The 11,195-nt window shown below is 55.6% G+C and overlaps 1 protein-coding gene across 1 annotated transcript in view; it reads right to left on the bottom strand.

Moving 5' to 3' along the window:
- IGSF21 (immunoglobin superfamily member 21) overlaps window positions 1-11,195 on the bottom strand; it is a 74,712-nt gene that overhangs the window by 6,625 nt on the left and 56,892 nt on the right. Inside the window, exons 3-4 of the mRNA XM_040462763.1 lie at window positions 5,800-5,915; window positions 2,661-3,135 (exon numbers count right to left, since the gene is read on the bottom strand). Coding sequence (XP_040318697.1) covers window positions 2,661-3,135; window positions 5,800-5,915 — 591 coding nt within the window. The remainder of the gene's footprint in view (window positions 1-2,660; window positions 3,136-5,799; window positions 5,916-11,195) is intronic.

The following is an 11,195-nucleotide window of genomic DNA, read 5'->3' as shown; positions in this document are numbered from 1 at the left end:
TTTTTTTTTTTTTTTTTAATTTTTTTTTTTCAACGTTTATTTATTTTGGGGACAGAAAGAGACAGAGCATGAACGGGGGAGGGGCAGAGAGAGAGGGAGACACGGAATCGGAAACAGGCTCCAGGCTCTGAGTCATCAGCCCAGAGCCCGATGCGGGGCTCGAACTCACGGAGTGCGAGATCGTGACCTGGCTGAAGTCGGACGCTTAACCGACTGCGCCACCCAGGCGCCCCTCTTTTTTTTTTTTTTAATGGAGTTGTCTTACCATTCGTGATCTGTAGTAGTTCTTTATATATTCTGGATACAAATCCTTTGTCATAAATCTGTAGGGAGAGTATTTCTTCTCAGCCTCTATATGTATTCCTGAAGGTGCCTTCTTATGAGCAGGAGCTTTGGATTTTGACTCAGTCTCATTTACCAGTGTTCAGTTTTTCATTTGGTGCCTTTTGTGACCTTTGGAAAAACTCCTGGTCTACCTCGACGGTCACAATGCCAGATTCCTATGCGTTGCTTTAGAAGCTTTATGATGTTGGATTTCACATTTAGGCCCGTGATTCATCTCAAATTAATTCTTGTGTGTGCGTGAGATAGGGGACTGGGGTCATTTTGCCCTTAAGCGTCTCTGGTTGTTCAAGGCTGTCTGTTAAAACAACTTCTCCTTCCCCATTCAACAGCCTTGGGGCCTTCATCAAAAATCAAGATGGACTGTCTCTCTGGGTTCTATTTCTGAATTCTATTCTGTTTTGTCCATCTGTTCGTCTACCATTGGAAGGGCTGGGGTGGGTATGTATGTGTGTCACGATCTGATTTGTATCTTAAGCCGATCAATCAGCACGAAGAGCAGGATGGATGAGGGTGGGAGCGGAAAGACCAGCCTGGCGGCTGCGAAATCCAGGTGGGAACTGGGTGGTCGGAGAGGAAACCACCAGAAGCGGCAGACGTGGGGGCAGGTTCTCGAGGCTGGCTTCGACGCGGAGCATAGGAAAAGAGCGGGAAAAGCAAGCGACTCTGAGGGTTCAGGCTCTGCCAATGGGAAGAACGTAGTCGCCATCTACTGAGATGGGTTCTGGGACCACCAGGCATCCGTCTTCTTGTGGGGAGTAGTGTCTGAGCTGGGGGAGGACATCCCGGCAGAGGGAACAGCAGAGATCGCGGGGAGGCTCTGGGCCGCCCTGGCCTGACCTTCAAAGTCCTGATCAGATGATTGGATTCTGTGTCCCGAGGTCACCTGCCCATCCTACTGCCTCCCCGCCGTGGCCAGAGAGCAGGGTGTCCTCCACTCTCCCTCGCCCCGCCCCCCAGCTCATAGCACTCTCCCCTGGCCACAGCCCCAGCAGATGGCACGGTGGTGAAGAATGTGGGCCTGGGGTCGGACCTGGCTGGCTGACCTAAGGAGAGTTGCTCCAAGCCTGGCTGGCTCCCCTCACTTGTGAAACGGGAATAATGACAGCGTCTCTCCCTGCCCCATAAGCTCACTGCACCTGTGCCAGGAGAACTTGTAGGCAAATCATCCTGCAGGGAGCCTGGCTCCTGATATTTATGAGCTTACAATTGTTCTCTCCATTCAACAGGTCAGAAAACTGAGGCTCGGGGACCTGAGGCCTGAGATCCCACCAACAGACGGCAGCCAAGGTTGGATGGGAAGCCAGCCCGGGGGTCTGTGTCATCCGCCCGATCTGGCACCTGCGTCTTGGCAGCCTTGCAGTGTCCCCCGCTCCCCGCTTCCCCCGGGGGTGCACACACGTGACCGCGCATGCCCACTGCCTGCGAAGGGGCCTTGCCCTTGCTCCGATGGGGGGGGGGGCGGTGGGGTGCACGCCAGCACGGCTCCGGTCAAGGGAACCAGCTGCGATCAGGGACCGGGCAGGCGAGTCCTTAATCTGGCTTGGGGTGCGGGAGGGCAAGGGGGTGGGGCAGGCCAGGGGCAGCACCCCCTCATCACTGCGATGCGAGCTGCTCTCAAGTCCTTGTCTGGTCTTCCCCTGTGTCGGTGGGGGTGGGGCAGGGCACCATCCCAGGGAAGCCGAGCTTTGCTGGGGCAAGAGGGGCAGGGGACGGCTTTCCTGGGGGAAAAAGCGAAGGGGGGAGGGAGCAGATGGCATCCTGAGGTTCACATTCGCCAAAGGACAGTGGGAAGCGCGGGGGTCCGGAGAGGGTGGTAGGGGCAGGCTGCGGGTTGATGAGCTCCCAGCGCCTAGCACAGGGCCGGGCAGTAGGGGGAGCTCGTGAGGTCTCCAAGGAATGACACGCGGAAGTGCTCGGGGGCAGCTGCCCGAGACCACGGATGTGGCACAGTGAGAGGCTAAGAGCGAGGCTCTGGGGCCATAGTGTCCACCTTTGAACCCTCCTCTGCTTAATTACTCACTCAGCAAACTTCTCCGACTCACATATTCGCGATACTGACGGACCAAATGCCCCTGATTTCTAGTGTTCCTGACCCCGTCCAGCAAGCTCTCCTGACCTCCCTGTGACCACCCACGTTCCCCAGTCCAGCTCAGCAAATCTCCTTAAGAACCCCGGCCCTGATCTCTCGGCCTGCCCCGGACGCCTCCGTGCCCCACCCCTCCCCACGTCTGAGGTGGCCGGCGACCCAAGGACCCAAGGCTCCCCGCCCCCCAGCTCTGCAGGGTCCCCGCAGAGCGGCACCCACCAAGTCTTACCCAGCGTGACCTCTGCCTGCATGGGCATCGACAGCGCTGGGTGCTTGACCTCACAGCTGAAGAGGGCCTCATTGTCGATCTGTGGGTTGAGCGTCCAGGTGAGCAAGGCACGGACCTCCACGGTGCCGTCACTGCCCGGGGTGTGGCTGTGGCGCAGGAAGTAGATGGGCTCGGCGCTGTGGACCCAGCGCGGGAACTCGCGGCTCACCACCGTCTCTGGGACGTTCTCGGTGGTCGGCTGGAGGAGGACGCCGGGGTCCGGGGTCAGGCTGCGGGCGGGGCGCTCTGTGTAGGGGCGCCCGCCCCGGTTCTCGGCGTCCAGCAGAGACAGCGACCTCTGCATCTTGGTGTCATCTAGGTCACGGTGCAGGAGGCTGCGGAAAGGCCTGCTGTCCTGGAAGGGGCCAGAGCTTGCCTCCAGCGGCTCCGTCAGGGGCATGGCATCGATGGGTTCGCCATCGCGTTTGAAATAAACCTGAAATTACAAGGAGGGTGCGGGAAGCATTTCATGACCGACGGTGGGACCTCAGAGGACCTGGCCACAGAATGCCCGTTCTTCCAAGGCCGCCTCCTCCTTCCGGATGGACTCTCCCTCATTCCTTTCCCTGCAGCACCCGAAGTACTCTGAGCCAGCTCAGGTCGAGGGGGACACACAGAGCTCCTAGTGGCAGAGGCCAAGCCCACCTCCGTCGTTACCAGCAGGTGAGCCTCTTGGAGCCCCAGTTTCCTTACCTGTAAAGGGGAGTAAGGACAGCTGCTCTGGGGGCTGTCGGATGCTTCGATGAAACAATGTACTGAAACAGGGGCCCAGGGCGCAGCCCCAGCAGCCACCTGGGCTGCGAGGGAGAGGTCTGTGCCCCCCTGGGGACAGCATTTGGACGAGGGAGAAGGTAGGAAGGCGCCTGAGAGGAAGTGAGCCATCCGAAGAAGAATGACGAGGAAGGGAATCTCCGTGGGCGCGTTTTGGAGGTTTGCAACCAGAAGGAAGGAAACAGGTGCGTGTGTGGGAGGGAGCGAGGTGTGGGGACGGGGTGAAAGCAACCATCTTCTCGCTTTCTCTAATGGGGAACCCAAGTTTTGAGAGGCGGCATTTAATTTAATTTGCTGTCTTTTATGTTGGTACGTGTGCCCAGAGGCCTGTGGGGATTGGGTGTATTTTTTAATAAATCAGGTAAATAAATCGACGGGAGACAGGGAGAGAGGAGGATGCTGGCGCAGGGGAGGGGAGGGAGGAGGATGTGGGGGAGGAGAGGAGGGGGGCTCCGGGAGACGGGACGGGCCCCGCGGGGGGGGAGAATCTGTCAGAGTTTATAGCTCCAGCGAAGGATCTCATATGCACATAATAGCCTGCTTTGGGTTTTTCTTTCTTTCTTTCGTTTTCTTTTGAAAAGTGCTTCAAAAGCAGGTTTGTAATTTATACCAAAGAATTCTTTTAAGTTCTGATGTCCCAGGCAAATGTAAGATGCCTGGAATGCGGGGAATTAAGGATCTTGTGTGTGTGTGTGTGTGTGTGTGTGTGTGTGTGTGTGTGTGTGGAGAGAGAGAGAGAAATGTCTTTTACATCTATGTGCAACTATATATATGTGTATATGAATATTGAATATTTTATTGCCATATCTTAAATGGCAGGAGCAGGCAGGGGTTGGGGGTGGGGAGTCTTCCTGCAGCCCCAGGGCTGTGGGGAGACTTTCTTTTGTGTCCTCTGGGAAAGAAGTTGTTCTTTGGAGAAAAAGACCAGCTTGTCTGATTTTAGAGAGGCCAGACCTCTTTATGGGCTCCAAAGGGGGAAACTTGGGGACCATTTCCTGCTCTCACCAATCGCTGGGGTTGAAGTTGCCTTTTTATCTATCTGTCTCCTTGGGACCATGAGGTATGGGTGCAGGGAGATGGGCCTTACCAAAGCCTTATTTAAGCACCCCTGTCTACTGCCCCACCTGTGTCTCTGCACACCTGCTTACTGCCCCGCTTGTACCTATGCAACCTTGCTTACGGCCCCACCTGTGCCTGTGTGCACCTGGCCACTGCCCTGTATTGGGTTACTCTGCACCTGTTTACTGCCCTGCCCTGAGAAGCTGGGTCTATCTAGGTCTAGATCCTGGGGTGAGACTGGCCTGGGTCCCCAGGTAACCCCACTGCATCACGCCTATGAGACAGAGTCTGGAATTCATTGTCTCCCGCCTTGAACTCTAACCCTACCTATCCTCCGCTCGAGCCCAGCCCCTCACGAATCCTAGTGATACCTGAGACTCACAGTGTCAAGTGTATTATACAATTCTCTTGGAGGGAGCCTTCACAGCACGTAGTGTGTGGATTCTCAATATGGGTTCAGGGAATCAAGGGTTCCACACAGGTGCTTCAGGGCTCCATAAGGGCAACCTGACCTTCCTTCACTCTTACATGTCTTACATGTGGGGCTGCGTGTATTTCATTTGGACCAAAGAGGTCCTGGTGCTCCTAAAAAAAAGCTGAAAATGTTAATGTTGTCCACTCCCTAAGCCTCTTTGCAGAAACTGGGAAGCAGAGGGGAATCTTTCTGCTTAAGGCAGGGCAGGGGCTAGAACCCAGTTCTCTATGTTAGCGCCCTCACCGCTTGAAGTGGCCATGACGCTAATGCATGGGCTGGGCTGGCGGACCTCAAAGCAGTTAGGGTGGGTCGGAGTTGGTCCAAACAAGAATTCTCTCTCTTACCTTCCTTCCGGCCTTCCTCCCTTCCCTCCCTCCACAGTGGAATTGGAGCTGGAGGGCATGAACTTGAGTCCCACGTCTGTCAAGAACATTGTAGGTGACTCTGGACCCATCCCTTCCCCTCTCTGGGCCTCATTTGTCCCCATTCTGTCCGATAAGTGGGGCAGGGCTCTGCTTGATGCTGGGCTTCCCTAAGGACCCACTGTGCAGTTCTGGGACCCCAGGGTCCAGAAAAAGTGGGGTTCTGTGCTGGGATCTTAGGAGCAAGATCCCAAGGGTGGGTCAGATGAGTAGATGGAGTCAGACCAAGGCAGATGGCTCAAGGCAGGGGCTCTCACCCTCTCCCCTTTATTCTGCAAAGTGGACGCCACGGTGACATCTGCAGCTGGACAAGTCACGGGCAGGGTGGCCCGGCAGGGACAGAGGAGGAGCTGGGCACTCCAGAGGTACTCACCATGGGCGCTGGTTTCCCTCCGGACACAATGCAGACCAGCGTGAAGTTCTGGGCTTGGTAGCGGCTGAAGGGGGCGGGCATGTCTGCGGCCATCACTTCGATGGAGGTGGGGGGAGCTACCCAAGAGGGAAAGACAGCGAAACAAAGGTTTAGTGGAAGATTCAGGAAGAGATCCCCTGAGATGGGCCAGGTCCCGTGCTGGGTGCGGGGAGCAGGAAGGGGAGGAGGGTTGCATGACTCCAGGTGGTGTTACTGGCACCAACTGCAGTCGGGACGATGTCCCTGCCGGGCACACAGACAAGGGCTCGGCCTCAAGGGGCCTACAGCCTGCTGGGAAGAAGGGCATGAATCAAGGGACCATACAGTTAAACGTGGGAAGCACATCAGGTGCCGGGAGGTGTAACAGGAGGAAAGGGGCCCCTGCCCAAGTCTGAGCAAGTTCTGTGACCCGAGAAAGCAACCCGAGATAAAGGACAAGTGTGGCAGTTGGAAGGAACAGCATATGCGGAGGTCTGGAGCATGTCAGCCCGGGGCCGGCGGCAGGGGGAGGGCAAGGAGCTGGGGATGGGGGTGGAGGGGCCCTGGGAAGTGTGCGGGGTGCAAAGCAGAGCCGCTGACCGTAGGTTACGCTTGCAGTGGTGCGCTAGGGCCGGTTCCTAGCAGCGCCTGAGACCCAGATGTGCCATTTCCAGGACTGCTCTGGTAGCCTGAAATCGGCCACAGTAGGGAGCTTTACGCCACGGAAACTGGCCACCACCACAAACCAAGGCTTTTTGTGTGTTCTCTGGTCATGCGTTTTCTTCTTTGTCTTGAGAGCAGTGGGGAGCCATTGAAAGTTTTAAGCAAGAGCAGCGCCACGATCAGGATTGATTCTGGACGCTGAAAACACACAGTGTGACTCAGGCTAGACGGGCTGTCCATTTAGAGCAGGGTGAGGGCAACAGAGAGTAGGTGACTTTGAGAGGCATTTAGGGCCAAGAGCTGCCTCTTTCCTTTCTTTCTGGAAGTTAGTGTATTTTGGCTGGTCCCGCCTCCTACTGGCTCACTCTGCTCAGCAATCACTGGCTGGTGTGACAAAGCCAGGGCTCCTGGGTGGGCACTGTGGGGTAGTGGAAAGGACACCCGTGGAGCCATTGGGAACCTCTGGATCCAAATCTCAGCCAGGTCGCCAAACCTCCACGTCCTGGGGCAAGTTACCAAAGCTCTGAGCCTCAGTTCCCCAATCTGCTAAATGGGAGTAAAACTTGGCAGATGGATGTGAAGGAGGGGCCAGCTCCTAGGTGTGAAAGGGCTTAGCACATGGTAGGAAGCTACTATTCTTTTTTATTTTTTTTAATATTTATTTTTGAGAGAGAGAGAGAGAGAGAGAGAGAAAGGGAGAGAGCAGGGGAGGGGTAGAGAGAGAGGGAGACACAGAATCCAAAGCAGGCTCCAGGCTCTGAGCTGTCAGCACAGAGCCCTACATGGGGCTTGAACTCATGAACCACATTCACGTCTGGAGCCGAAAGAGGACGCTTAACCGACCGAACCACCCAGGCGCCCCAGGAATCTGCTATTCTTCGGATTCACACTATTATTTCCGCGGTCCCCTTGCATTCAGGAGGACAGGAGCCAGGATCTGAGGACTTCACTTGGGAAGGGCTGTCCATTTTGGCTTACCCAGCCTGGGGTCAAGCGCGGCGGGGGAAACGGAGAGGATGAAGAGCCGGGGCCTTTCCTTCCTGCAGGGGGTTTTCACTCCAGGTAAGTTTAATTAAGCTCAACGAACATTTCCTGACACCTACTAGGTGCCGGGCATGGTGCCAGGCGCCCGGTGATAAAACAGAGAAGCTCACGGGCTGGGGGGTGGGGGTGACAGCCGCCTGGCCACTCTATTTTGAGGTCTGGTGAAAGGAAGCCAGGTATGAGCCATTCATTCATTCATTCGCGCAGCCACCACGCGCTGTGCAATTGGCAAGGGAAGCGGCATGAACAGGAAACAATGGGAAAACAACAGATGCAGAATTGTAATTAAGTGTAAGATTGTATAAAGCAGGTGGTAAGTGGGGTAGGAATTCCGCGAGGGGAAACATACACGGAGCGCTTCAATTACCCAGAAGTCCCAGGTTCTGCCGTGAACTTACTCTAAGACTCCAGTGAAACACCTGGGGCCCCACAGCAAGAACCCACGATGCAGCCAGGAGCTGCGCTAAGCCCTTCGCCTGGGTGAACGCAGGCAATCCTCCCCATCAGTCCATGAGGTGGGTGTGTTTACTCCCATTTTACAGACGGGAAACTGAAGAGGTGCGGGAGGCCGTCCCCGGGTTCACAGAGTCAGGATCTGAACCCGAGCGCCCCGACTCCAGAGCCCCAGCTCTGACAAGAGGCTACGCCTCCGTGGTCTTTGGAAAGAAGAGCAGAGCTCGTTTCTGTGGGTGCCTTTAGCCCCACGTGGACACGTTTGAGCCACGGGGAACCCTCACGGACGCCTTGTGACCCAGATCCCTCGGGAGCTCTCCTGTGGGTGGCTCTACTTAACTGGGCTACCCCGGAGATGAAGGGACCACGCCAATCCGAGCTTTGGCGTAAAACTCGGGCACCGCTCGTGGTCGTGTGCACGGATGTAAGGATACCCTCCAAGAATCCGACAGGCTCAGAAATGGCACGAGGCACCTTCGATATCTCTCATCCTTTCTCACTTTCATTGAGACCCTTAGAACCTTCCTTGATTGGACTGCTCTGGGGAGCAGAGATGATTCTTACAAAACGCCTGGGGGGGGGCCCCCCCCCAAGTCTAGCAGTTTTCCTTATTATTTGCATCGCTATTGTCAGGAGGAAGGACAGGACAGTGGTTAAAAGTGTGGGCTGTAAATCAGCCTACCTAGAGTTCAAAGACCAGCTGTCCCACCTACAGGCTGTGTGACCTTGGGCGAGTTACCTAACCTCTCTGAACCTCAGTTTCCGCCTCCACAAAAGGGGATTACAGGGTACCTGTGACGATTCAGTGACATAGTACCTGAAAGGTGTTTTGAAAGTGCACCCTGTACGTGGCATCGGCACTTATTAGCAGGATTCATTACTAACATTCTTTCTGGAGGCTCCCTGCTACTGGGCAGGAGAATGAAAGGTCTCTGCCTTCGGGGGCATTCACAGGTAAGTGAGAAGCCCAGAAGGTGCCACCGGGCACCTTCCAAAGCAGGAGTCACTCACCCCATGTGGCTGTTGTGCACTCGAAAGGCGTTTTTGAGTTCCTGTGTGCTGTCAGCGTAAAATACCCACTGAAGTTCGAAAGCCATTTTAAAAAGAATGTCAAAGGTATCGCTAATATTTTATAGTGGTTATCTGCTGAAGCTATATTTGGGCTCTACTGGACTTCATATATTATTAAAATTAATTCACCTTGCAACGCTTTTCTCAATGTGGTGATTGGAAAACTTATAATTACATATGGGACTTGCATGGGGTCTCTGTTGGACAACACTTCCATTTTACAGGTAAGCAAACTGAGGTCAGAGAGGGGGAAATTTGCCTACAGTCACACTGTAAGTCCGTTGGCAGAGCCCAGACTGGCACCCAGCACTTCCAAAGCCTGGCCAGGGTTCTCTGCAGAGCATGGGCGCCCCTGTCCCCAATCACACGCACGCGCGCCCACACACACGCACCTTCGTGCGTGCCCACATCCCCATTCCGGAGATCTGCACCCGCGTCACGCACGCTGCCCACGCAGACCCTGATTGGGAGACGTGTCCCTGTCCCTCGTTATGTTTCCGAGCAGGTGTTAGCAATGTGTACAGTTAATCAAGCTCCTAAGACAATAACAGATTTCGGTTGTACGGCCAATGACACAGCAGAGCTGTAATAACTGTGGACGCTTATTTCTGCCTCCATCCCTTCCCAGACCCCAACGCCATCCCCACGCTCATCCCCACACCTGTCCCTCTTACAATCTCTGGCCGAGGTCACAGCAAGCAGCCCCCTATGTGCCCCCTGGGATTGGCCCCGCGGCCCCGGGAACAATTGTCCAGCCAAAGGCAGATGGCCAGCGGCGGCCCAAGCATAACTTCCATGCAGCTTCCTGGACAGGAACAATCCCGAGGTCCAAGCTGGGCTCTGGAATCAGCACGATAAAGCAGGCCACCTGACTGTGACCCACATGGCATAGAATGGCAAAGAATCCACCAAGACCCCTGGCTCAGCAGTCTCTCCCCCGACTCTTCCGGGCCAGGGTCCCGTGCACCCACCAGGAGTGTCTCATTCCTGTGGATCTGAGGGTGCGTCTTCAGAGGTGTCTGTGCCGAGGCAGGGCTCTCCCGGGGGGCGGGGAGCACCCACCTGCACCGTTTACCTGAAAGGACCGTCCTCAGGTGAAGAGACACCGAGCAGGTGTGTTTGCATCGGACGCATGGCTGCGGTCACGGCAGTAACAGCCGTGACATGGGCGGAGCTTCAGAATTTCCAAGCCCCTTCCTGACACGTTAGCGCACAGCCGGCCCTGGGCAGTAGGAAGACCCCGCCCCCCAACCCCGCCTGGCTCGACACGTCCATGGTCCCACGAAGACCACCACCACCAAACTCCCCCGGATCCCCTGTCCCCAAGTCCAGCCGGTCAACGTCTCAGTTTTGTCTGACTTCTTTGTCTTAAGCAGAGAGGGTTGCTGCTGGAAGTTTCTTGGACCCATTTTGTCCAGCATCGGGACAGGTAAAGTGTGTCTGCCCCTCCGTCTCAGCGGCCGCCACAGCCAACTTCTGCTGCCTCTGTCCCACGACCATCCAGGGATGCCGACACAGTGAGGTAATGGTCGGGTGATCAGTTTTATGAAATTAACTCTGAAATATTGCCTGTCTTGATCTTGAAAGCAGAACTTTGTTTTGGTCATCGTAACTCACTTTGAAGATAATGCGATCGTTCGCTGTTCTGTAAATCGTCTGGTGGCCTTTGAAATTTGGGAACACAAACCTGTCCTCCTACAAACCCCGGCAGGCCCGTGGCTAACTGCATCTCCTAGAGTCCGGTTCTCTCCCCGCCCGTGGGGTCCTCTCCAGCGCCTGCCGGGGTCCCGGCTCCGAGAGAGCCACACCGAGGTTCCGGTGCGGGCCCTGCTACCAACATCGCATGGGACCACGGGCAAGTCAGCTGACCCACCGGGTGTCAGTCTTCCCATCTATAAAATGGGTTCAATAAAACACACCCTGCCAACGTTTCTGCCTCCAGGATTTTTGAGAGGAGGAGCAAATGAGGAAATGGACACAGACCTTCTATAAGCTGCACGAACAGAAAGGGACTATTTATATTACCCCTTTGACTGCCCACGCCCCTTCCTGGCCTGAGGGAGTTTCTTTCTCTTCCAGGAGTGGCCCTTGTCTGGGGGAGGGATAATCCGTCCTGTTCTCTGGGTACCGCAGTGTGACGGTGCTGG

The sequence above is a fragment of the Herpailurus yagouaroundi genome, unplaced genomic scaffold (genome assembly GCF_014898765.1).
Source record: "Herpailurus yagouaroundi ecotype Mexico unplaced genomic scaffold, PumYag 77, whole genome shotgun sequence".
Classification (NCBI taxonomy): domain Eukaryota; kingdom Metazoa; phylum Chordata; class Mammalia; order Carnivora; family Felidae; genus Herpailurus; species Herpailurus yagouaroundi.
The sequence above is the reverse complement of the archived record's forward strand: the minus strand, read 5'-3'. Positions and strand labels throughout refer to the sequence as shown.